The sequence below is a fragment of the Triticum aestivum genome, chromosome 5B (genome assembly GCF_018294505.1).
Source record: "Triticum aestivum cultivar Chinese Spring chromosome 5B, IWGSC CS RefSeq v2.1, whole genome shotgun sequence".
NCBI classification, from domain to species: Eukaryota; Viridiplantae; Streptophyta; class Magnoliopsida; order Poales; family Poaceae; genus Triticum; species Triticum aestivum.
Genome location: NC_057807.1, coordinates 224,422,494 through 224,449,736, shown reverse-complemented (window position 1 = coordinate 224,449,736; position 27,243 = coordinate 224,422,494). Strand labels below are relative to the sequence as shown.

General features: G+C 43.0%; 1 protein-coding gene across 3 annotated transcripts; it reads right to left on the bottom strand.

Moving 5' to 3' along the window:
• Window positions 1-18,365: 18,365 nt before the first annotated feature.
• LOC123111102 (O-methyltransferase 1, chloroplastic) lies at window positions 18,366-26,982 on the bottom strand. Of its 3 annotated transcripts, none has more exons than XM_044531789.1 (7): window positions 26,640-26,982; window positions 24,350-24,525; window positions 24,159-24,279; window positions 23,663-23,781; window positions 20,044-20,172; window positions 19,783-19,953; window positions 18,366-18,691 (listed from the first exon to the last, which is right to left on the bottom strand). In XM_044531789.1, the coding sequence occupies exons 1-7, from the start codon at window positions 26,887-26,889 to the stop codon at window positions 18,620-18,622; spliced, it is 1,038 nt and encodes a 345-aa protein (XP_044387724.1). In that variant the 5' UTR covers window positions 26,890-26,982; the 3' UTR covers window positions 18,366-18,619. The 3 variants fall into 3 exon arrangements, with proteins under 3 accessions (XP_044387724.1, XP_044387723.1, XP_044387725.1); XM_044531788.1 differs by having other exon boundaries at window positions 23,663-23,787; window positions 26,640-26,979; XM_044531790.1 differs by lacking the exon at window positions 23,663-23,781 and having other exon boundaries at window positions 24,159-24,263.
• Between the last annotated feature and the right edge of the window lie 261 nt (window positions 26,983-27,243).

Below are 27,243 nucleotides of genomic sequence, written 5' to 3'. Positions count from 1 at the left end.
ATGATTGTAAAACACACAAGAATGATAATATAATAGCATGAATACTTCATAAATTATAGATACGTTGGAGACGTATCAGCAGCCCCAAGCTTAATTCCTACTCGTCCTCGAGTAGGTAAATGATAAAAGAAATAATTTATGAAGTGTGAATGCTAGCAAAGTGCATAAGTTTGATCAATGATAATTTCAATCACTTTTTCTAGCATCATAACAGCAATTCACTTCTCATGTTATAGTAGCAACCAATTCACATGTTAAGGTTCAAACAGTGAATTCTCTTGAAATTCAACAACCTATGTTCTCAGTCACCAAGCAACTGCAATTCAACTTATTCAACAGAGTCTAAGTAAGACCTCCACATACTCAACCATCATATAGTCTTTTATGATTGCTAACACTCAGCGCATACACATGAGCAAAATGTTTCAACCGGACACATAGAAAGATAGGGGCTTATAATTTTGCCTCCCAACATATTCACCTTTGGCGATGTCAACAATAATAACTCATGCTACCCATATCCAACTGGATATATGTGCCTAGATCTTTCCTCACCACATGATGCTTGCCAAAGGAGAAAAATAAAAAGGAATAGAGAGAAAGACTTTGATTCTTTGCATAAAAGTAAATACTGAAAAGTAAAAGATAGGCCCTTCGCAGAGGGAAGCAGAGGTTGCCATGCGCTTATTTGTTTGTATGCTCAACCCCTTAGTGCAAAAGAACGTCACGTTATATTTCCCCTTATGATAGCAACCTTTATTATGCAGTCTGTCGCTTTTATTCTTTTCCATCACAAGTTCGTACAACGCTCAATTTTCTCTTACACTAAATGATCTAACACTTTTAGAAGCAATTTTTATTGCCTTATTGCACCGATGACAACTTACTTGACAGATCTTGCTCAATCCATGGGTAGGTATGGCGGACTCTCAAAATAAGATTTGGGTTTTAAGGGTTTTTGGATGCACAAGTAGTATCTCTACTTGGTGCGGAATTTTTGGCCAGCGAAGATAGGGGGCAAGCACCACATGTTGAAGGATCTATGACAATATGACTTCTATGTGAATATGAACAAACATAAATCATTATGTTGTATTCCTTCTCCAACGTCAACAAGTTTGGCATATAATATTATGATGGGGGCTCACAATCACAAAAGATTTCCAGGATAGTGTATTTGCATGTGAAAGTTCTCTTCCTTCTACTAAACATTCATGAATTGCTTGTATGACCAGTATTGTGATTGTCAAGCTTCAAAAGATTACACTTTCTAAACCCAATGTGAAGCTACCACTAGGCATGATATGAACATATAATTTCAACTTCATGATATTCAATTTTATTCAACAATTCACTCATAGGATATAAGTGAAGCACTAGAGCAATTCCATAGAAAAGAGCTTCATTGACGGGATGTGAATGTCACTCACCTAGCCTCCCTGGCAACTAATTGTGAACTCTATTTTATTTAAAAACTTTCATATCTAAGTACTTCATTAAAACAGAAAGCAAAACAAAACAAAATGACATTTCAAGCATAGCACAACTCATGTGAAGAAGCAAAAGCTTAGGCTCAACCTATACTGACCGATAATTGTTGAAGAAGAAAGGTGGGATGCCTACCAGGGCATCCCCAAGCTTAGATACTTGAGACTTCTTGGAATATTATCTTGGAATGCCTTGGGAATCCCCGAGCTTGAGCTTTTGTGTCTCCCTAATTCCTCTCATATCACGGTTTCTCTAAATCTTAAAAACTTCATTCACACAAAACTCAACAAGAACTCGTGAGATAAGCTAGTATAAATCAGTGCAAAACCTTATCATTCTCTACTGTAGCAAACTGCTAAAATTATTATTCAACATTGCATACTAAATGCCTCTGCATATTTAATAGTCCTATCCTCAAATAGAATCATTAAACAAGCAAGCATATGCAAACAATGCAACCATAACAGCAATCTGCCAAAATAGTACAGTCTGTAAAGAATGCAAGATTCATAATACTTCCCTAACCCCAAAAATTATGAAACAAATTACACAATGTAGAAAATTTATTATAGATTATTTTTCAAAAAAATCAGCAATTTATCATATTCTGACTTTTCTAGGGAATTTTTGCACCATCGATAAACTTTCTGTTTTGAAACAGCAACTCTTATACTTGCAAGAAAAGCATGGCAAAGGCTATACTTGACATTTTTATTGAAAATAAAGATGAAAAACATAATTCTAAATAATATCAAGCAAATCCTAACAAAATAAAATGATGCTCCAAGTAAAACACATATCATGCAAAGAATGAAAACATAGCTCCAAGTGAGGTTACCGATAATGTTGGAGACGAAAGAGGGGATGTCTTCCGGAGCATCCCCAAGCTTAGTTGCTTGGATCTTTCGTGGATATTAACTTGGGGTGCCTTGGGAATCCCCAAGCTTAGGGTTTTATCACTCCTTATTCTCCTCATATTGACATTTCACCCAAAACTTGAAAACTTCAATCACACAAAACTTAATGGAACTTTGTGAGATAGGTTAGTATGATAAAGAGCAAACCATTTCACTTTGGTACTGTCAAAGACAAGATTCATAAAAATTTTCCACACAATTCCTACTGTAGCATATCATTTCTACCATTTATATTGAGCAATATAAGCCATAGAAACAAGGAAACAAGCAAATTATGCATTGAAAACAAATCTGTCAAAAACAGAACAGTCTGTAGTATTCTGTACTCAAACCATACTTCTGATACACCAAAAATTATGAACGAAACTGGAACACGTGAGAAATTTGTATATTAATCTTCTGCAAAAAGAATCAACTCAAAAGAACTCTTCTGTTAAAAATGAGAGTTATTTCCGTGAGCGCATAAGTTTCTGTTTTTCAGCAAGATCAAATCAACCATCACCCAACATGATCCCAAAGGCTTCACTTGGCACTTTATTGAAACAAAAGCAATAAAACATGATTAACACAGTATCCTAATCATGTGAACACACAAAAACAGTAGGGGTAAATGTTGGGTTGTCTCCCAACAAGCGCACTTCTTTAATGCCTTTTAAGCTAGGCATGATGATTTTAATGATGCTCACATAAAAGTAAAGAATTGAAACACAAAGAGAGCATCATGAAGCATATGACTAGCACATTTAAGCCTAAACCACTTCCTATGGGTAGGGATTTTGTGAGCAAACAACTTATGGGAACAAGAATCAACTAGCATAGGAAGGTAAAACAAGCACAACTTCAAGATTTTCAACACATAGAGAGGAAACTTGATATTATTGCAATACGTAGAAGCATATGTTCCTATCTCATAGTAATTTTCAGTAGCATCATGAATGAATTCAACAATATAACTATCACATAAAGCATTCTTTTCATGATCCACAAGCATAGAAAATTTATTACTCTCCACATAAGCAAAATTCTTCTCATCAATAGTAGTGGGAGCAAACTCAACAAAATAACTATCATGAGAGTGAAAATTAAAATCATGATGACAAGTTTCATGGTTATCATTATTCTTTATAGCATACATGTCATCACCATAATCATCATAGATAGCAACCTTGTTATCATAGTCAACTGAAGCCTCATCCAAAATGGTGGGTGCATCATTAAATAAAGTCATGTCTTCTCCGAATCCACTTTCATCATTATAATCATCATAAATAGAAGGCATACAATCATTATAAAAAAATTGCACATCAAATCTTGGGGGACTAAAAACATCATCTTCATGAAACATATCATCCCCAAGCTTGTGGCTTTGCATATCATTAGCATCATGGATATTCGAAGAGTTCATGCAAACAACATTGCAATCATGCTCATCATTCAAATATTCTATGCCAAACTTTTGATAGCATTCTTCTTCTAAAAATTGAGCACAACTTTCCGATCCATCATTTTCAAGAAAGACATTATAAAGATGAACAATATGATGCAACCTCAATTCCATTTTTTTGTAGTTTTCTTTTATAAACCAAACTAGTGATAAAATAAGAAACTAAAAGATTCAATTGCAAGATCTAAAGATATACCTTCATGCACTCACCTCCCCGGCAACGGCGCCATAAATTCCTTTGATGTCTGCTAGAACTACGTCGGTATTTCCCCAAAGAGGAAGGGATGATGCAGTATAGCGACGGTAGGTATTTCCCTTAGTGATGAGACCAAGGTTATCGAACCAGTAGGAGAACCTCCTCACACCACGTAAACAACACCTGCACACAAATAACAAATACTCGCAACCCGGCGTGTTAAAGGGGTTGTCAATCCCTTCTGGGTACGGTGCCTCAAGATAGGCAAATAATGTGAGGTAAAAGTGAAACATAGGATAAATAGATTGCGGAACAAATAAATTGCAGCAAGGTATTTTGGTATTTTTGGTTTAATAGATCTAAAAATAAATGCAAGAGAAAATAGACCGCAAAGGAAAATGTGATGAAAAGAGACCCGGGGGCCGTAGGTTTCACTAGTGGCTTCTCTCGAGAAAAATAGCAAACGGTGGAAAACAATTACTGTTGGGCAATTGATAGAACTTAAAATAATCATGACGATATCCAGGCAATGATCATTATATAGGCATCATGTCCAAGATTAGTAGACCGACTCCTGCCTGCGTCTACTACTATTACTCCACACATCGACCGCTATCCAGCATGCATCTAGTGTATTAGGTTCATGAGAAAACAGAGTAATGCAATAAGAATGATGACATGATGTAGACGATATCCGTTTATCTATTGCAGAGATATAGATCTCATCTTGTTATCATTAGTAGCAACGATACATACATGTCGGTTCCCCTTCTGTCACTGGGATCAAGCACCGTAAGATCGAACCCACTACAAAGCACCTCTTCCCATTGCAAGATAAATAGATCTAGTTGGCCAAACAAAACCCAAATATCGAATAAGAAATATGAGGCTATAAGCAATCATGCATATAAGAGATCAAAGAAGACTCAAATAACTTTCATGGACAAAAACATAGATCTGATCATAAACTCAAAGTTCATTGGATCCCAACAAACACACCGGGAAAAGACTTACATCATATGGATCTTCAAGAGACCATTGTATTGATAATCAAGAGAGAGAGAGAGAGGGAGAGGAGGCCATCTAGCTACTAATTACGGACCCATAGGTCTACAAAGAACTACTCACGCATCATAGGAGAGGCACCAATGGAAGTGGTGAACCCCTCCATGATGGTGTCTAAATTGGATCTGGTGGTTCTGGACTCTGCAGCGGCTGGAATTGATTTTCGTCGACTCCCCTACAGTTTTTGGAATATTTGGGTATTTATAGAGCAAAGAGGCGGTTCAGGGGCCACCCGAGGTGGGCAGCACCCACCAGGGCGTGCGTGGGCCTCCTAGCGCGCCCTAGTGGGTGCTGCTCCCCTCGAGCACCCCCCCAGGTGCTTCCTTGGCCCACTGGCTTTCTTTTGGCCCAAAAAATCCTCCAGGAGTTTCGTTGCATTTGGACTCCGTCTGATATTGATTTCCTGCGATGTAAAAAACATGCAGAAATCAGCAACTAGCACTGGGCACTCTGTCAGTAGGTTAGTACCAAAAAATGATATAAAAGACTATAATATGATTGTAAAACATCCAAGAATGATAATATAATAGCATGGAGCAATCAAAAATTATAGATACGTTGGAGACGTATCAGCATCCCCAAGCTTAATTCTTGCTCGTCCTCGAGTAGGTAAATGATAAAAACAGAATTTTTAATGTGGAATGTTGCCTAACATGTTCATCACATTTCTTTTCTTTATAGCATGGTCATATGGACTTTTATATGATTCAAAGCAATAGTCTATTTTTGACATGAAGACTTTAATACTCAAGCATACCAACAAAGCAACCATGTCTTTCAAAATATCAAAGCAAGTTATCCCTAGCCCATCATGCTCAATCATTGATCCATTCATGAAACACACTCGAATATTAGCTACACCGAAGGCTCAAGTACGATCATAGTGCCCCTTAGTTGGTGATGTATAAGAGAAGATGGAGACTCTAATTCAAAATAAAAGTTGCATAAGTAAAAGAAAGGCCCTTCGCGGAGGGAAGTAGTGATTTGTAGAGGTGCCAGAACTCAAAGCTTAAATTGAGAGATAAAAATTATTTTTTTGAGAGGCATACTTTTCCTACCAACGGAAATGACTTGGAGCATCCCAACACTTTCCATGCTAGATACATCATAGGTGGTTCCCAAACAGAAAATAAATTTTATTCCTTTTTCCACCATACTTTCACTTTCCATGGCTAACTGTATCCACGGGTGCCCTCCATACCAACACTTTCCATGGAATTTATTATTTGACAACATAAAGTAAATTCATTATTCATTTCGGGACTGGGCATCCCTAGTACCTTTGTCATACTCTCGTGCAAGGACAAGTGAATAAACACTCATTGTGAGAATAACACATCTAGCACGGAAAATATTGGCTACCCTTTCCGCTTCGCGAGTAGTAGAGCACACAAAAGAGAAATTTATTTTGAACATTAGAGATGGCACATGCAAATTTACTTAGAACGGCATGGAAATACCGCATATAGGTAGGTATAGTGGACTCATATGGCAAAATTGGTTTAAAGGGTTTTGGATGCACAAGTAGTGATCATACTTGGTGCAAAATGAAGGCTAGCAAAAATATTGAGAAGCGACCAACCAAAAAGCGAAAAATCTCATACCCAAGCATTAAGCATAAGTAACATCGAATAATGCACCATAAGTAGGATATAAATTTCATTGCAGAACTGTTGACTTTCGTGCTTGCATAGGAATCACAAACCTTAACATCAATATTCTTACTAAAGCACAATTACTCATCAACATGGCTCACATATCATACCGTCATATCTCAAAACCATTACTAAGAATCAATTTTATTTTGTCCAATGATCTTCATGAAAGTTTTTTTATATCCTCTTTGGATATCTATCACTTTGGGACTATTTTCATGTGTTGCTTTTGATAAGCTCAAACAAATATAAGTGAAGATCATGAGCATACAATATTTTTCTTCTCTCAAAATAATCTAAGTGAAGCAAGAGAGAATTTCTTAAAATATTTCTAACTCCCAAATAAATCTAAGTAAATCATGAGAGCATTTCTTCAAACTTAACAAAGCACATCGTGCTCAAAAAGATATAAGTGAAGTACTAGAGCAAATCCATGGCTCTAAAAATTTGAGTGGAGCATAGGAACAAGCATAGCATAATTTTTGGCTCTCTCAAAAGGTGTGTCCAACAAGGATTCAACACTTAAAATACAAAGCAAAACAAGCAAGGACTCATATCATACAAGACGCTCCAAGCAAAACTCATACCATGTGACGAATAAAAATATAGTTTCAAGTAAAATACCGATGGTTGTTAGAAGAAAGCGGGGATGCCACTCGGGGGCATCCCCAAGCTTAGTTGCTTGCTACTTCTTTGAATATTATATTGGGGTGCCTCGGGCATCCCCAAGCTTAGCCTTTTGCTTATCCTTATTCCTTCATCCATTGTAAGATAACCCAAAACTTGAAAACTTCAATCACACAAAACTCAAACAAAACCTTCGTGAGATCCGTTAGTATAAGAAACCAAACCACTACTATAAGTACTATAGCAAACCTATTCTTATTTTGTTTTTTTGCATTATATCTACTGTGTTCCAACTTTTCTATGGCAAAAACTCATCAAAGAAAACCATAGAATCATCAAAACAAGCACGCAACACAAAGAAAACAGAATCTACCAAAAACAGAACAGTCTGTAGCAATATGAAAATTTCGAATACTTCTGTAACTCCAAAAATTATGAAATAAATTGGTAAGCGTGAGGAATTTGTCTATTAATACTCTTCAAAAGGAATCAACTTAAAAGCACTCTTCTGTTAAAAATGGTAAATAATCTCGTGAGCGCAAAAGTTTCTGTTTTTCAGCAAGATCAAATAAACTTTCACCCAAGTCTTCCCAAAGGCCTTGATTGGCACAAACACTAATTAAAACACAAAAAACACAATAATAACAGTAGCATAATTGTTCTAACACTCAAGAACAGAAAGCAAAAAATAAATTTTATTCATTGGGTTGCCTCCCAACAAGCGCTATCGTTTTACGCCCCTAGCTAGGCATAACGCGTAGGATCTAAGTTTTGTTATCTTTGTTCTCCAATTATTTAAGCACACAACCAGATTTATTTGGAGAATTAGCAAGTAAAATAGCAAAACTTCTAGGCATAAAGTTGAGGAAATCATTCTTATCAATAGGATCTCTTATAGTTTCAACAAAACTCGGGTGAATACTAATCATTTTAAGGTCCCCTTTTTCATTGCTAGAAGTTGCACCTTTGTTTTTAATGACTTGAGTAGTCTTACTAGTTTTCACGGGAGTTTTAGCGGAAGCAAAAGCCGTACCTAGATTAGAAAAGATTTCTTCCAGTTTATCAATCCTAGACGGACTTTCTTCGATTCTTCCGTGAATTATAGTTCCCTTTTCTTTCAACAACTTAAAAACATCTCCCACTTTTGACCCAACTTTAGTAGCATAACTTTGCATTTTTCTATCCCAATTTTCCATATGTTCTACGATAAGAATTTTCTTTTCAATAGCATCTAGCCTTTTCATAACATGCTCGAGAATCAATATTGTTTCATTGATCACAAGTGGTGGTGAACCCACTAAATTTCCCAAAGCATTAAAAGCATCAAGAGAAGGACACATCAAGAAATTCCCACCGGTAATCGTATCAAGGACGAATCTATACCAAGTGGTGATGCCCACATAAAAACAACAGAGAAGAACAACGGTGGATTGCTTACGGATAGATGTATTATGAGCATTGCAAATCCTATACCAAGCATCCTTTAAATTTTCTCCTCCCCTTTGTTTGAAGTTGAGAACTTCGTTCTCAGGGGTGCACGCGATAGAAGAAGAGAAATCCATAACGACAAAAAGTGATAAACAAGATTGCACACGAAAAACAGATCTCACGAGAAAACGGCGAACGAAAAATAGGGTGAATAAAATGGCAAAAAAATTGCAAAGTGGGGGAGAGGAAAACGAGAGGCAAATGGCAAATAATGTAATTCCAAGGAGATGAGATTTGTGATTAGGAACCTGGTTAATGTTGAAGATCCTCCCCGCCAATGGCGCCCGAAATTTCTTTTGATGTCTGCTACGCAATTTTATTCTTGTAGACATGTGTTGGGCCTCCAAGCGCAGAGTTTTGTAGGACATCAGCAATTTTCCCTCAAGTGGATGACCTAAGGTTTATCAATCCGTGGGAGGCGTAGGATGAAGATAGTCTCTCTCAAACGACTTAGCAACCAAATACAAGAAATCTCTTGTGTCCCCAACACACCCAATACAATGGCAAATTGTATAGGTGCACTAGTTTGGCGAAGAGATGGTGATAAAAGTGTAATATGGATGGTAAAAATATATTTTTATAATCTGAATAAATAAAAACAGCAAGGTAGCAAATAGTAAACGGGAACAAAAACGGTATTGCAATGCTTGAAAATGAGGCCTAGGGTGCATACTTTCACTAGTGCAATCTCTCAACAATGCTAACATAGTTGGATTATATAACCATCCCTCAAAGTGCAATGAAGAATCGCTCCAAAGTTCCTATCTAGCGGAGAACATAAGACGTAATTGTTTGTAGGGTACGAAACCACCTCAAAGCTATTATTTTCATTTGATCTATTCAAGAGTTCGTACTAAAATAACACAAAGCTATTCTTTCCGTTCGATCTATCCTAGAGTTCATACTAAAATAACACCAAAGAAAATTCAGATTTATAATATTCAATCCAACATAAAGAACTTCAAAGAGTGCCCCCAGATTTCTACCGGAGAAACAAAGACAAGAAGGTGCATCAACCCCTACGCATAGATTACCCCAATGTCACCTCGGGAATCCGCGAGTTGAGTGCCAAAACATATATCAAGTGAATCAATACGACACCCCATTGTCACCATGAGTATTCAATTGCAAGACATATATCAAGTCTTCACAAATCCATAAAAGTATTCAATCCGATAACAACGAAATTTCAAAGGGAAAAACTCAATTCATCACAACAAGATAGAGAGGGGAAAACATCATATGATCCGACTATATTAACAAAGCCCACGATAAATCAAGATCATGACATCTCAAGAACACGAGAGAGAGAGAGAGAGAGAGAGAGAGAGAGATTAAACACATAGCTAATGGTACAAACCCTCAGCCTCGAGGGTGGACTACTCCCTCCTCATCGTGGTGGCCGCCAGGATGATGAAGATGGCCACCGGTGATGATTCCCCCCCTCCGGCAGGGTGTCAGAACGGGGTCTAGATTGGATCTCGTGGATACAGAGGCCTTGCAGCAGCGGAACTTCTGATCTAGGGCTACCCCGAAGGGTTTTGGAATATTTGAGAATTTATACGGCGAAGAGGCGGTTCAGGGGGCACCCAAGGTGGGCAGCACCCACCAGGCTGCGCCTGGGCCTCCTGGCACGCCTTGGTGGGTGCTGCTCCCCTCGAGTAGCTCCCAGGTGCTTCCTTGGCCCACTGGCTTTCTTCTGGCAAAAAAAATCCTCTAGTAGTTTCGTCGCGTTTGGACTCCATTTGATATTGATTTCCTGCGATGTAAAAAACAAGCAAAAAACAGCAATTGGCACTGGGCACTGGGTCAATAGGTTAGTCCCAAAAAATGATATAAAGTTGCTATAAAATGATTGTAAAACATACAAGAATGATAATATAATGGCATGAATACTTCATAAATTATAGATACGTTGGAGATGTATCAGTTCATCATCCTCATTGGTGCCTCTCCGATGATGCGTGAGTAGTTCATCAAAGATCTACGGGTCCGTAGTCAGTAGCTAGATGGCTTCTTCTCTCTTTTTGATTCTCAATGCAATGGTCTCTTGGATATCTATTTGATGTAACTCTTTTTGTGGTGTGTTTGTTGGGATCCGATGAACTTTGAGTTTATGATCAGATCTATATATCCATGAAAGTTATTTGAGTTTTTGATCTCTTATATGCATGATTACTTATAGCCTCGTATTTCTTCTTTAGATATTTGGTTTAATTAGGCCGACTAGATCGATTTTTCTTGCCATGGGAAGAGGTGCTTTGTGATGGGTTCGATCATGCGGTGTTCTTTCCCAGTGACAGAAGGGGCAGCAAGACACGCACGTATCATTGCTATTAAGGATAAAAAGATGGGGCTATTCCTACATGAATAAATCTTAGCTACATCATGTCATCGTTCTTATTGCATTACTCCATTTCTCCATGAACTTAATACACTAGATGCATGCTGGATAGCGGTCAATGTGTGGAGTAATAGTAATAGATGTAGGCAGGAGTTGGTCTACTAATCTTGGACATGATGCCTATATAATGATCATTGCCTAGATATTGTCAAAATTATTCCATGTTCTATCAATTGCCCAATTGTCGGGGATATACCCCGCGGTATGACCGGGCCGAATGTATGACCCGACCGTGACTTGGCGACTCACTGGTGACCCACCCTCACCTGGCGACTCACTGATGACCCGGCCGGGCGTGGTGACTCATTGGTGACCCAGCAGGCGGGTCAGAGGAGCGACAAGAACCGGTGGCCCAGAAGGTGGCTCATGGAAGGCCGACTCATGTTATGGTGGGCTGGTTTAAGGCATAAGGAATATTCTCTTACAAAGGAAGCAAGACTAGGATTCCACTTGTAATAAGAGTAGTCCTAGTCCTACTAGGACTCCACATGTAACCCACCACTCCAACTTATATACGGAGGGACAGGGCACCCCAAGAGGAACAAGTTTTAGACAAGTTTTAGACAGATGAGTCTAGACAAGATCAAAGTAGATGCCCTCAAGATAGAGGTAGCGAGCCATCGCCCTTGTAACCGAGATCGTCATCCTCATCAATACCAACGAAGCGGGAGTAGGCTTTTACCTCCACCGTGAGGGGCCGAACCTGGGTAAAAAACCTCGTGTCTCTCGTCCCACTCAACCCCTCTCAATCTACCACATAGATGCGTTGGCCTCATGACTAAGTCCTGACACTAAGGACAACTGTCGTGACAAATCCACGACACCAACAGTAATTTGTTTACCCACCGTGTGTTATTTCTTGAGAGAAGCCACTAGTGAAATCTATGGCCCCAAGGTCTATTTACCTGTCATAGATTTGCAGACCTATATTGCTATTTGCTTTTTTCTTTATTTGCATCTTTTATTTTTAGATCTGTATTATCAAAAACTTAAAAATACCTCGCTGAATTTTATTTGTCGTAATTCTATTTGCATCTATCAATCTATCTTTTTACCAATCGCTTACCCGAGAGGGATTGACAACCCCTCTTACGCGTCGGGTTTCAACTATTTGTTCTTTGTGTGCAGGTACCGTTTACATAGTGTTGCTTGGTTCTCCTACTGGTTCGATAACCTTGGTTTAACTAAGGGAAATACCTATGGTAGTTGTGATGCATCATCCCTTCCTCTTTGGGGAAATACCTGCGTAGTTCAAGCGACATCAATATGTTTTGTTGGAAGTGGTTGTCGGTTGTTGGTCATTCTTGTGGTATTCTTTTGGGTGAGCGTTTTGATGTTTTTGACTTTACCTCTTTTGATGCTAGTGTGTACTTTGCTAGCGTGGTTTTGCACCATCGTGCTATTGATAAGACCTAGGAAGTTGTTGGAGTTTATGGTCCGGCTGATCACTCTCTCTCTCTCTCTCTCATGAGTTCTTGCTTGAACTATTTGTTAAAGTTGAGGCTTTGACTTTCCATCTTCTCATTGGTGGGGATTTTAATCTTCTCGGGTTCCCTTGGGACAAGAATAAGTCGAACTTCTCGTGGTCTAGAGCTGAAGGTTTTAATGATGTCATCATTGATTTTGCTCTAAGGGAGCTGCATAGGGTTGGTGCTTCGTTCACGTGGTCCAAGCATCAGCTCAATCCATTTAGATTGGTGTTGGAAAGGGTGCTCATCTCTCTTGAATGGGGTATCATCTTTCCTAGGTCCTCCATCATCGCTGAATCTCACATTGGCAGTGATCACACGCCTTTGCCCCTTCTCGCCATTTTAGATTTGATTCCTCCTGTCTCTTGGTGGACGGGTTCATCCCGCTGGTGTCGGACAAAATTTCCTCCCTCTTTTTGTCTAGTCACCGTTCCTTTGGTCCTCTGGATGATTGGATTTTTTGTGCCACTAAATTGTGTAGATTTCTGAAAGGTTGGGGCCTGAACCGCGCAACCAACTACCATAGGGAGAAAGATCTCCTTCTGAATAGCATCCAGGCCATTGACTCCCTTGCGGACTCGGGTGGACTTGATTCTGCTGGTTGGGCTCATAGGTATGAGTTAGAAACGACTCTTCTCGACATCCACCGCCAGGAGAAGTGTACTGGCAGCATAGGAGGTTGTCCTGGATGTTTAAAGGTGATTCTATCATGGTGTACTTCTTTGATATTGCTAATGGGAGGCATAGGAGGTGCTCAATTTTTAGACTTATTATCAATGGGGACGTGGTGGCTGACCCAGCCATCATCCAGAATCATATTTACTCTTTCTTTTCGTCCCTTCTCTTTGATGTACCTTTGTTTGGTTTTTGCATCTCCACTAATCCATGGGCTCCTGATACCCATATATTTGCTGAGGACAACGCTTCCCTCATGCTGACTCTGTCGACGGGATCGATGAGGTGATCCCCTCCTCTAATTCTAATTATGCTCATGGCCCAGATGGGTTTTCGGTCACCTTCTTTAAGAAGTTTTGGCCAGTGCTAAAACATCTTGTTTACACGATTATCATCGGATTTTGCTTAGGCACGGTGATATCTCCAGGCTGAATTATGCTATCATCTCTTTAATAGCTAAGGTGAAGGGTGTTGATTTCGTTCGCCTCTATACTCCTATCGCTTTAATCAATAACATCCCTAAGTTTCCTTCCAAAGGTTCAGCGACGCGTCTTTCTCCTACTGCACATAAGGTTGTAGGCCAACAGCAATCGGTCTTCATTAAAGGTCGATTTATCTTAGATGGTATTCTTAGCCTTCACGAGATCATGCATGATTTAAGAGTTAGGCAGTGCAATGTCGTGATCCTAAAGTTAGACTTCGAGAAGGCTTATGACTCAGTTAGTTGGCCTTTTCTTCATGACGTGCTCTAGGCCAAAGGGATTGATGGTGCGTATGTCTCGCGCCTTATGTAGTTGGTCTATGGTGGTCACACGGCTATCTCGGTTAATCGGATGGTGGGCCCTTATTTCAAAAATGATCGAGGCCTTAGGCAGGGTGACCCCATTTCACCCCTGCTTTTCACCTTTGTAGCTGATGCTTTCTCGTGTATTCTTAACCGTGCTATGGAGGCGGGTCATATCTCTCATGTTATTTCTCATCTAATTTCGGCTGGCATTTCTCATCTGCAATATGCGGATGACACGATCATTTTGGCTGAGAATAACTATCAGTGTATTCTGAATCTTAAATTCCTTCTGCTCTGCTTTGACGGTTTATCTGGCCTCAAAATCAACTTATATAAGAGCGAAGTTTTTGTTACAGTAGCTTCTAATGTTGTGGCTTGTCGTGTGGCTAACCAGCTCAATTGCAACTTGGGCTCCTCCCCCTTCAAATACCTTGGGCTACCTATCTCTCCCTTCAAATTGCTTTCTAAGGACTTTACCTTCTCGGTTATCAAGGTTGGTAACCGAATTATGCCCTAGAGGGGGCGCTACAACTCGACGATTGGTAGGGTTTGTCTCATCAATGCGATATGTCCTCCTTGTCTATGTTCCTCATGGGTTTCTACCGCTTGCCGGGGGTACACACGTGGGCTTTGATAAACATAGAGGTGGCTTTTTCTGGAATACAGCGGATAATAAGAAGAAATATAGAATGGTCAAATGGAAAACGACGTGTCGCCCTGATAACCTTAGTGCGTTGGGTATTATCGACCCTTCGATTATGAACAAATGCCTTATTTTGAAATGGTGGTGGCGCATCCTTTCTTCTGACTCTGAGTCTCTCTGGTTGTGGATTCTCAAAGATAAATACTTCCGAAACTCTAATCCTTTGTTTGCTTCGGGAGCTGGCCGCTCCCAATTTTGGCGTCAATTGGTGAAAGTTCATGATGACTTTCGAGCGCTGGTTAAGTTTTCTGTTGGTGATGGTTCCTCGGTTAGGTTTTGGTTAGATTGGTGGTCTGGGGATGACCCGCTCTCGGTTTCTTTTCCTGTTCTCTTTTCTTTTGTTGCTTCCCATTTGATCTACATCGCGGAGCTCTCGACCAAACAGTGGGACCTTGGTTTTCGTCGGGCCCTCTCGCCTGTAGAGCTGGAAGATTGGCATCGTATCGCTGCCTTATTCCCCTCGCTCTCAGATTCTGCTGATGTGGTCTCTTGGCCACACTTGTCGCCTGGTTGTTTTTCTGTTAAGTCTTGCCATCGTAAGCTTTGGTGGGTCCGGTTGTTTCTCGCTTCAATGGAGTCTGAAAGGCTCACATTCCTCTCACAATTAAGATTTTTATGTGGCAGGCAATCTGTGACCAGTTGCCCGCTGCAAATCAAATTAAGAAGGGGAATGATCTTGGTTCTGATGTGGCCTTGCGAGGATACTGAGCACATCCTCTTTCATTGCCCTTTGGCTAAACTTTTCTAGAGCCGCCATATGGAATGGCTACGGTGACTTGGGCCCCGAATAGCTTTGGTGAGCTTAGAACCCTCGTGTCCCCGCTTATGGGTCAGACTATGAGGTTTTTTTTGGTTCGGATCCTCAGCTATGTGCTAGACTCTACGGACTACTAGGAATAAGTTTACTATTAAACCCGTGTTCCCTAACAAGGTTGGTGATTGCATTTCTAAAATGTCTATTCTCATGCAGCAATGTAAATCTCTGACTAAGGACAGCAACAAGGTGGCTGTGGAGGTTTTGGTGATTGCGTTTTTAAAATGTCTATTCTCATGCAGCAATGAAAATCTCTGACTAAAGACAGCGACAAGGTGGCTGTCGAGGTTTTGATCTCTTGTGTGCGGGCTACGGCGAACTCTTTGTTGGGCTCTTGTCATCGCCTTGTTTGTCTCTAGTTATCTTCGTTAGTCTAGCCTGCGTGCTTTTCTTCCCGGTTGTGGTAGCCCTCTTTGTTGTATGTACATCTGCACTGGGTTGGTGTGTTTGTTTGGAACTTTGTCTGTGATGTTTGGTGGCTTTATTGATTTAAAATCAGGACTTGGCCTTTCCTCAAAAAAGTACTCCCACCATTTTAAAATAAGTGTCTTAATACTACTGCAATTTTATACTAAAACCAGTACAATGTTGAGACACTTATTTTGAAACGAAAAGAGAAGATGGAAAAACATACAGAAGAACAAATACAAATGGGAAACGTTGGGTACCGGCGGACCGGCCGAAGCTTCGGCCGGTCGCGCACGCACCGCTCTCGATCGTGTAGTCATCCACGGCTCAACATCTCCCGATCCACGTTTGCATCGCTAGCTTTCCCTTTCTTGGCCCATCACGTGCCCGTGGCCCAGCACGTACGGCCGCTCGTTCAGCCTTCCTCGTATCTTCTTCACATGAGGAGCGCACTGGTTGCTCAAAAAAAAACCAAGGAGCGCACCTAGGTCATCTTCAAAGCTTTATCTTTCACCAACTGCTTGCTGAAGCTTCGACGTGGGTCAGGGAAAGAGCTGCAACCACAACCCGATGAAGCTGCATCCGTTTGTCGGCTATGTTGTGACCGTGGTGACCATGGCCATGCCCACATCATCATGGCGCTGCGAGCTCGAGGGCCGGTGGGGGTGCTGCGTGTTGCGACTGTGGTGATTGTGTGTTGGACCAACGTCATGGCGTGCTGGAACCAGTGACAATTTTTGCTGCATCGCCTCATGGTGGAGCTTGGACGCGATGGCAAGGACAACAATTTTTGTTGCAACTGTCATTACAATCGATGAGAAAAATTTGCTACATAAATTAATGCGAGAGATGCAACCTGGGACGACAACGAGGACAATTTTTGTTGCAACTATCGTTGGATTTTGCTACAATGGTTGACAAAATTTTCTACATCTCTCGTTATTTTTCTGCTACATAAATCTTTATTTTTCTGCTTCCTTCTTCCTATATTGCCTCGTTGCTTCTTTCCTCTCTCGTTAGGCTGCGAGCATCTCCTTTCTCACGCATCTCAAACTGTTCCCATGCCGATGCTACAACTGGACCGATCTTTTGCTGGAATAGGTGGCAATTTTTGCTGAAATCGGCGTTGCTTTTTGTTGCATGTGTGCTGCAACCAGATCTATGCAACCGGAAAGCTGAAACCGGCACGTGAGAAAGCAACAACCGTCCATGAAAAAACATCAACCGGCTATGGCTGAAGCCGGCCAGTGCTGCAACCATTGGCAGAAAAAGGTTCAACCGTATATGAAAAAGCTTCAATCAGGCACTATGCAGCGAAAAAAGGTGCGACCATAGATGAAAAAAGCTTCAACCGGACAGTGCGCAACAGAAAAAGTTACAACCATGGATAGAAAAAGCTTCAACCGTAGATGAAAAAAGCTTCAACCAAAGACAGGCAATGAAAAAAAGCTTCATAAAGGCTCACGTTTCCACGGAAGCTGCAACCGGCGTCGGCGGGTGCTGCAACTGGCGAAGACCAATGCTACAACCAGCGATGGTGAAGCTGCAACCGTGCAGTTCATAGCTACAACCCGACATGAAAAAAGCTGTGACCAGCGAGCATGGAAGCTACCACCGGTGACGAGAAAAAGCTACAACCGTCGAGCACGAAAGCTGCAACAGGTTGACAAAAAAGCTACCACCGAGTAGCCCAGAAGCTACAACCGGCGTGCAAAAAAGTTTCAACCATCGCGTGATTTTGTTGTAGCTAGCCCAAGTCTTTTTACAAGAGCTTCCACCTAGAGTTTCCCGACGCGAATCCAGTTGAAGCTAGCTCATCGTGCATGTGCTACTATAGATCGATTAAGCTGCTTGCATGCTTGCTTTGCACGTACGACGTACACTCTTAGACGATTTGTCTAGCGTTATAGATCCAACACGGAGCGTGGTTTTGGGCGTGTGCAGGCGGCTCGGCTAGTCGAAGACGAGCGCCGGTGGCCGACAAGCGCGAGCGGCACGTTCGTCCGGCGAACTGTGCGGTCTTTTTTTTTGTTTTGTTTGCGTACGTTCAGGTCAAACAGACGAGGAAATCTAACGACAGAGGGCGTTTTGATCCAACGTGCGCGTGCGGACCGGCCCGCGCCTATCGCTGCCCAATACAAATTTACCGTCAACCGCACCGTAGGATTCATGTGTTCGCCACATACTTAACTTAATATAATAATATGTTTTTGACTCTACGACAATGTCAAAAAAAACGTCGTATATTAAGTTACGAAAGGAAGTATTTCCGTAACGAAATTCCTCTAGACGACACAACTGAAAACAGTCGTACAACGTGGAAGTCTTGGAAAGTACCCGATCTTTCAAAAGGTGCCAGAGTTGAAAATGAGATATCTGTAACCAACAACACAACTGAAAATCCATGATTACTTGGTACTCTCCACGTTTCCCGACAAGTCAAAACCATTCTCAAACCTCAACTGCATCCAATATGGAACTAAAGTTCCTCAAATCCTTCTTCATCAGCGTCCTCCTCTGTTCTTTCAAAATGCGTCCAGAAGCTCTCCATCTGTCAACACATGCAAACAAGGAAAATGGGGTCAACTTGAAGTATAACTGTGTTCTTTTTAGCCTCTCAACGATTCAATCATTCGTGCAATCGTTCTCTTTTGGTTCAATCTGTCTATTCAAGTCACATGCACTATTTGGTTTATCTAACTGGGTCTATTTGGTTGCACCATTAACAATATGGTGCTGCCGATATTAGTCATGGTGGATTATTAACTCAAATAAGAGATGCAATAATTAGCTACTACTCCCTCCGTTCCTAAATATTTGTCTTTCTAGAGATTTCAAATGGACTACACATACGGATGTATATAGACATATTTTAGAGTATAGATTCAACTCATTTTGCTTCGTATGTAGTCACTTGTTAAAATCTCTAGAAAGACAAGTATTTAGGAACGGAGGGAGTAATAAACTTTATACTTTGCTTTCAAGATTCTAAGAGAATGATATATCAGAAATCTCCCAAGGACGTTAATATGATCAATTTAGTCAATCGCCTTATTATATTTAATTTAACTGAACTCGCACTGGCTTACATTAATGACCATCACACCATGTAGTAACAGATATCTTAGTTGGAAGTGTCTAGTCCTATACTCCCTCCTTTCCTAAATATAAGTTTTTGTAGAGATTTCACTATGGACCACATACGGATGTATCTAGATGCATTTTTAAGTATAGATTCCCTCATTTTGCTCCGTATGTGGTTCATAGTGGAATCTCTTCAAAGACTTATATTTAGGAACGGAGGGGGTACATTTTTAGGACTTTGTTGATGAAAATCGGATGGCCACAGGGGGCTCAATTACCAAAACAGTTGAAGGGCTTAAGATGCAATTTGGCAGAGAAATGTTCAAGTGTAGCAATAGATACAACTAACATTGAACAACACATACCAAATCCTTTGGCTGTCCAATCACTCGAGAGATTGGAATCAGGAGGTTAGGAACAAGGTCCAGATGTGAGAAAAAAAGATGGACAGGTCCCTCGTGTAAAAATGATGTCATTATAAACTATTCCAGTTCATACCAATCCCCAAAATTATCAAAGGCAAAACTGAAGTTAAGTGTCTTCCATTGGCTTTATTACCTGTGCATCTGAAAACCGCAGCTGTTCTGCAACAAAAAGAACTCTACCACAATGTTCCCTTTGAGGAGCTAGATCTAAGCCGAAATCCTCTGCAACATTTTCATAGAGAACAAAGCTAACCCGGAAACCCTGGGTAAAGAAAAGGTTTTCTAGCCTGTCTTGTTCGGAGACCTGCATAGCGTAGGACAATGACAGTGTTATAGATAAAGAATTTACAAGTATATTGATGTTATTTTGTACTGTAGTAAATAATTGATCAACCATGTCTGCTGCTGCCATCCAGTCTGGAAAATGTGGCACCTCTCCTATGAAGATACCCCCCTTCATTGCTAAATTGCTTATAACGAGCAAAAGGCTTTTGAAGCTTGAAGAAGAGGGCAAAGGTAAACCCTGCAATGCCATGGAAGTTTTGTTACACCAAATGCAGTTTCTAGAGCTTTCCCTATTGAATAGAAGACCAGAAAATTTGATGTTTCTATAGAATTTCCCAAATTTCCCAATGCAGATTAAACTTCTGATACAGAAGAGCGAGATATTCTCGACAGGGAAGTCAACTTCAAAAGGTATATTTTGCTCACTTCTGGCATATTTTGATTGGGTCATGGTCGAACGAGTTTCTTGGAAGCATGGTAATGCGTTTGACAGTTACGGTTTACTCAGAGCATCGCCACTCGCTGCCCCCAACAGGCCCCTTTTTTATCGCCGGCTTGAAAAAATCGGCCCAATCGCGCCCCCAGGAGCCCAAATTTCGCCGGTTAGGGCCGAAATTGGCGCTGGCGGACCCAGGCCAAACCCGACGCGCTGGGGGCGACCGGGGGCAAATGGATTTGGCGCGAAAACTGGTGGACCCGCCGAGTCAGCGACTGGGCGACGCCAGGAACCTTCGTTGTCCTCATCGCTCGGTTCCCGCGAGAATCAATGTGAAGGCTGACCAATTCATGGGCGGCGCAACAAAGGCGGGACCCGAGTGCCGCCGCGCGTCCCGCCCCCTCCCGCCACGCGTCCACACTGCTGCCGCCCGCTCGCCGCTATAAAACTGCCTCCCTCACCGATGGCCGCACACTTCCCACAGCCTCTCTCTCTCGCCGCCGACACCTCTCTCTCTCGCCGCCGACGCCCCTCTCTCCTTCGCCGTCGACGCCCTCTCTCTCCTTCGCCAACGATGGACGAGCGTTTCCCCGGCGACGGAGCGGCAGCCAACGGCTTCGGCAGCCGCCATCTCCACGAGTGGGAGGCGCGCCTCCTCCACGAGGCGGACTACCCGGCACCGCCCGACATGCGCGTGCCGGGCTCGTGGAGGCTCAGCGCCGGAGGAGTCCCCGTGCCCCCGCCGCGCCGAGATCGCGCGGATCCGGTCGGCGCTGCCGGAGGAAGCGCGGCAGCAGGCCAGGTACGCCCCCGACAGCACCAACCTCTGGACGGCCTACTTCAAACGCCGCCACGCCGACCAGCTCGCGTCGACGAACGGCGCTCCGGCACCACGGGGACGGCACAACTCGGACGGCCGCCGCCAGTGGTGGGGAGTCCCCGAGCGCACTCTCCACGTCGTCCTCAAGCACATCGAGGGCGGCAACGCGCCGCGGATGGAGTACCCGGTGCCATCCTTCTCGCGCCGAAGCGGCAGCTCGTGGCTGGCGAGGTGCATGGCGGCCGCATCGTGTTCTTCCTCCGGTCCCACTCCTCCGGCACACCGACGCCGCTCGCTGCCATCAAGGCCGAGCCCCAAGAGACACCGGAGCGTCGGCGTAGCGACAACCTCATCATAAACGAGGGCCGCCGCCGCCAACCTTCCCCTCCTCCCCGCGGCCATCTTCGCCTGGTCAGGCCGAAGGAGCCGGCGACGCCGCCGCCAGTCGTCAAGCAGGAGCACCTCGACATGGCCGCCGACCTCGAGACCGGGCTAAAGTGGGCGCGGGACGACTACGTCCGGGACGAGATGGAGCGCCAGCGCCGCGCCCTCAAGGAGATCGCTGCTCGGCGCCGCGGTCGCGACGAGGGCGGCGTCGTCATCCTCGACGACAGCGACGAGGAGGCGCCCGGGCTGTCCAACCCCGTCCGCCACAGCGACCCAGGGCAGGGCTGCAGCAAGGACGGCGGCGGCGTGCAGGACGACGACGACGGCGGCGACTACACCAACTTCTACAGGCTCCTCGGCATGTAGAAGGCTCAGGCGGCGGCGGCGTAGTTTTAGTTTAGTTTTTTAATTATGTTTTTAAGTTTGTACAAATATCAATGAAAACGCCTGAATTTCCTCCAAATTTGTGTCATTCTGTACAAAGTTTAGCCGAATTTGGTTTTCAAAAACCGGCGTCGGTTGGGAACCCGACCGCCCCCACGGCGAAAAAAGCGCCAGCTAGCTCCCAGGAGACGCTATTTGAGTCCCTGGGGGAACCGAACGGCTGGAGATGCTCTCAGGCTCAACCCGCAGCTAGTTCAACCACCACTTCTTCAGTTGGACGCTAACCCTGAATTCAGGGGTCATACCTTGGCCACTTTAAAAGAACCCCATAGGGAGGTAAGTGGGCCCTAGAGTGCCAGCCACATCAAAACAGGGATAAGAGTCCCTAAACTCTTTACGAATAGGAAGTCTGGATCTGTTAAGAGATATTTCAGGTTTGTTATTTTCCACACACATACTTATCTTGTTTGTGTTCCCCATCCTTGCATGTAAGCTAGCTATTAAATGACTGGCCCTATTTGATTATCAAGCAAGCAAAGTGTTATCCGATGTACCCCTTTCCCCTTTCAAGTCCTGCCCTGCAGTGCCATTGCACCATCTTTGACTATGCGTCATGTCACAAGGGTCCAGGACCATCTCCGCCTAAACACTCCCACCATGTTACAAACCCAACCCGACCCATCAGTACTGGAGTATACAGGATTGGTCTAGGCGTGTCTGTTCCTACTACTAAGACATTGCCTATGTGCACGGAACTGTGAGCGTATTGTAGGCCAAGCATTAATATGCATTGTGTATGATGGCTAAATTGGTAGACACCGGATTTGACAAAACTTATCAAAACTTAGCAGGGCAACTAACCAGATTTTGTAACACTAGAGCCAGAGTCCCAGACCCAAAACCTTTATCAGGCATGAAATTTCTGAGTTTTTTTTTAAACGTCTGAAACTGGCAAAAATAATCCAGACTTTTGCCTTTTACCCATTTTCTGCAGATTCGGAGTTCAGGATATATGCCAGAAGCAATTTGGTATTGAAGTTGATCTGAGAGGAGGTATTTGAGAGGTGCACAAAATGGGGTAATCTCGTGTATCCAATGGTCAGTTTTTGTTGGTTCTGCTTTGTTGGTTATTCCCAAGACTTTTAATCTTCCAAGTTCAACCTCACAGTATTACTAATACTCCACATAGACAGTTGAGGTTAAACAACAGAGAAACTAACCCAATTGCAGAATCTACTGTGGTACCCTGCACCCACCAGGAAATCTGGGGACGAGCCCTTTCCCACTGGGCACTGTTTCCTATACTCTGGCACACACATGGCATGGGATGGTAACGGAAGCATGTAGTAAGTGGTAACTTTGCAATTTTTTCTTGCGAGAAAATATGCTGGTTATTGTGAATGCAAAAGAAGAGCAAGTTTGTCGCACGCTGGATTTTGCGGTTTGCAATTGGTGCATAATCCAAGATCAAGACACGGCAATTGGTTTGGACCTTTTAAGCTGATGTTATCTACTGAACCATAAGTCCACACTAATTCTAACACTCTAATTGTGCCAGTGCCACATCCATAAAAAATGCACCGCTGAAAAGCTCATACAGAAGCATCCTTGAACTGATAAAATTAACTATCAAGGGCGATGGATTTTTTTATGTTGAATTGCTAGCAGAGATTTGTTTGCACGAAATGGTAAGGTTATTACCTGCAGTACCCACAAGCTTGGCCTATTTCCATTGAAGCCATTTTTGCACAGGCCCTCTTGTAAATCAGGAGACTCTAAAGGAGTATGAAAGAGAACACAGTTCCGCGGTATTTTTGCTCCTGCTCCTGTCATACCCCAAGTACATAAAATTATATGTGCTTGTGAAAATCCTTTGCCAAGTTCTCAGTATATAAATTTTGAATTTGCAAATGATAGATAGCATGTATTATTTTTGTCTTCCGCAGTTATGAATATAGCGGTAGAGAAGAAGAAACAGATCTTCAATATGCTGTAATAAAAATACAGCTTTGATGAGTCTATTTCTATTTAACTTCGCATAGGACATATCTTACTGTTTTAGATTTGCGAACAATTAGCACTCGGCAGACAAATGAAATATTAAACGCTCATCCAAGATAATAATACATCACAAACAAGCACCAGTTCCTCAAAATGGGACAGAATAAGAATCCGTGTAGCATAATACTAATCACACCTCGGAGTTGCTGGGCTGCTGTACTGAAGATTCTTCCAGGTGATACATCGTACACGATAGACATCCTTGGCCAGCTAAGCCTATATGGGCGAGTATCCATTCCATCTGTCAACAAAACAATCTGTACGGAATAAGCCCTGGTAACAGGCGGAGCAGAAAATATTTGGCATAAAACTGGTTAATTTCAGTACCTGTCTAAAATTGTCTGACCTGCTTATCAAATGTTGCAATTTGTCATCAAGATATCTAGTAGTTAGCCTATAATGCTCTGCAGATGGCATTAAATGAGAGACGAGAGATTCCGAAGCTTGATGTGCCACATCAAGTGAAAGTAGCACAGCAGCATATGGATCAATAAAAAGGGGATCTGCAACCACAAAAATTATTATAAAACATTGGAATCAGCAAACAGTCATATTATTAGTCACATTTATACCTCCAAAAAGAAATGTGGAGTAATACTCTACAGTCTACAAAGATCATTATCCAAGCTTTGCAAAACATGATTCAAACAACTGTATCCAGCTTTACATTGTATGCGACTGAGACATAGTTGCTGTATTACCTACTTCGAAAATCAAATGAGCATGCTAGATGCAACTAGAACGGGAAAACTTAAAGTAATCATGTGAGGGCACAAAATGAAGCATCACACCATGTCATTAAAGGCTTGTCTAGTGCAGCAAACATCAATTTATGGTGCTGAAATAACAAACAAAATGAGATTGTGCTTTGACAAATAAACTCAATACAGGCAGGTATCAATATATTGCCCTAAAATGAACTTGTCCCGTGACCAAGAGAAGGTGAGACATTGACGGCTAAATGGTCTGTGTTTTGTAGCTGAGAACATTATAGCTTGACAATGACACAGAAAAAAATATTAACCTTTGTGGGTAATAGTTAATCAGCATGAAAGGTGATGCCACACATCTCTGAGGATCACAATTTGTGCTGCCAAAAAATACCTAGCTGTTCTTAGTTCTAATTTAGCATATCGAAAGTGAGATGGTACATTGTACGTACAGATCCACACAAAGTTACATCAGGTGCTGAAACACATTTCTGGGAGGACGCCAATTTGGCAGGCAGAGAGAGAGAGTGTGTGTATGGAGTGCGCTATGTCCGGTAGTCGTTCTGTTGTGTCCTTCTTTCACAGAAAAGGGAAAATAGGTTCAGGATGGCGAAAAGCACAAAACAAGGTCAAACAAGTTAAAAAAAACAGTCAATTGAGAAGGAAGGGGGTACTACGAACAGTTTTCAGAGTTCACAGGTAAACTGAACCAAAACAAAGTTTGAGGTTGTAACGTGAACTCTAGGACAAGTTCAGGGGGTAAAGTGGACTTCTTGGCAAAAGAAACTCCAGCAGATTCACCATACACCCCTTCCCTCCCTAATAACCGCCGATATGGAGGCTAGGGGTGGTAAGGAATAAGAAAACTCGTTGTTCACTCAGTTTATTTTCCATAATAAGTAATCTAGGAGAGATGGCCGAGCGGTTCAAGGCGTAGCACTGGAATTGCTATGTAGCCTTTTGTTTACCGAGGGTTTCAATCCCTCTGTTTCCGTTTTTCTTAATTCATCAACGTTAAGTATCAATGTATCAAATCAAATAACAATTTATTCCAGCAGTAATATCTTATTTTTATTTAATAGAAATTAGAAATTCTGTATAACAAATTACTGGTAAATCACTGTACCCGCCTGAATCTTCAAAAATTAAGGAGTGCACGCCAAGAACTGGGTTGCAGCCTCCATATTTGGAGGTTGGGGGTGCTGTTTTAGAACTGACGCGGCGGGAGTGAACTTTCAGATAAATTCTTCCTCTGCCTGCCAATCGCGCTGCCGCTCGTAGCACTGGGAAACACGCCCAGCAATGGCCACCACCGCGTGTCCAGCCCGCCCGCAGCCATTGCCGCCTATTTTTTTTCCGCCGCCCACGCCGTTTCCTGCATCGCGCCTCCGACAGCAATAAAACACCTGCTGCCGAGGCCTCTATAGCCAGTCCTCCCCTCCCCTCATCAGCTCCGACCTCGGCTTTTCAGCGCCGCAGCCTCATGGCTAGGGAAGCCTCCGCCGCCCGCCACCTCAACTGCGCCGCTTGCCACACCCTAGTCTTTGACGAACAAGCATGCTTCGACAAAAAATTCCCCCGAACTTAGCTAGTTTGCAATGTTGTTTAATTTTTTGATGTTGATCTGGCCAAAGTTTTGTTAAAAATCTTTGCCAAACCAAAGTAGAAATTTGGAGTACATGCCAAAAAGGAAAATGGAAAAATTAGGGCTGCGGTTTGGAGAACCTGACTTAGTCCTTGACTTGCCTAAAAGGAAAACAAGTTGCAATTCTAAGCAAATCCAATCAGATCATAGGAGCAAACGCATCCACTCAATTCGTCCAACACGTTGTGCGCAACGCAGTAGTGCCAACACCAGCACAATCGTTGACCCAGACAAGCCGGAACATCCGATGCATATGGCTAACCTGGGCGGCGTGATTCTTCGTCCCTGAGGCGAGTGGCGCGGAGAGCGGCGAGGAGGAGCGGGGCGCGCTGCTCTGGTTCCGGGAGTGGGCCTCCGCGGCCGGGGACGTCGGCGCCGGTGGCGAAGAGCCCCGGTTGCAAGTGCCTACTCTTCGTTTGGCAGTTCCAGGGGGGGAAGGCGGTGGGCGGTGGCCGAGGAAGACGCGGATGTGGCCGGAGCAGCGGCGCGGCGAGCGGCGGCAGCACGGGCATGGTGGTGCGGACGTCACATGCTGGCCTTCCGTCAATCGGGTGACCTGCTATATCCACACACACACACACCCTCCCCCAAGTTGCTCCGTGATTCGTGCTGTCCGGGCCAACTTCAAAGCTGACCCTTAGACCCCGTCTAACGCGCCCCGCATCCCTTGGACCGGTCCAAACGGTAAACAGTAACACGAAGCAGACATGGAGTTTGCGGGCGTCAGGACTACTGCCAGGCGCTTTCATGTTGGGCCATACCGGACGCGACCTCTCACTGGAGCCAACATTGAAGTGGAATATCAGTTGAGAGCAAAGCCTGCACGGCGTCCCGTGCACGTGCCTTCTCTCCATCCGCCTCCCTCC

What these genes read in the sequence shown, in the direction of transcription:
- LOC123111102 (XM_044531788.1), bottom strand. Translation starts at nt 26,889, where the DNA reads ATGCCCGTGCTGCCGCCGCTCGCCGCGCCGCTGCTCCGGCCACATCCG. An exon ending in CGAAGAATCACGCCGCCCAG is followed by an intron (nt 24,526 to 26,639) that starts GTTAGCCATATG and finishes TTGTGGTTGCAG; the next exon opens with ATCCCCTTTTTATTGATCCA. An exon ending in AGCAGCCCAGCAACTCCGAG is followed by an intron (nt 23,788 to 24,158) that starts GTGTGATTAGTA and finishes GGGGTATGACAG; the next exon opens with GAGCAGGAGCAAAAATACCG.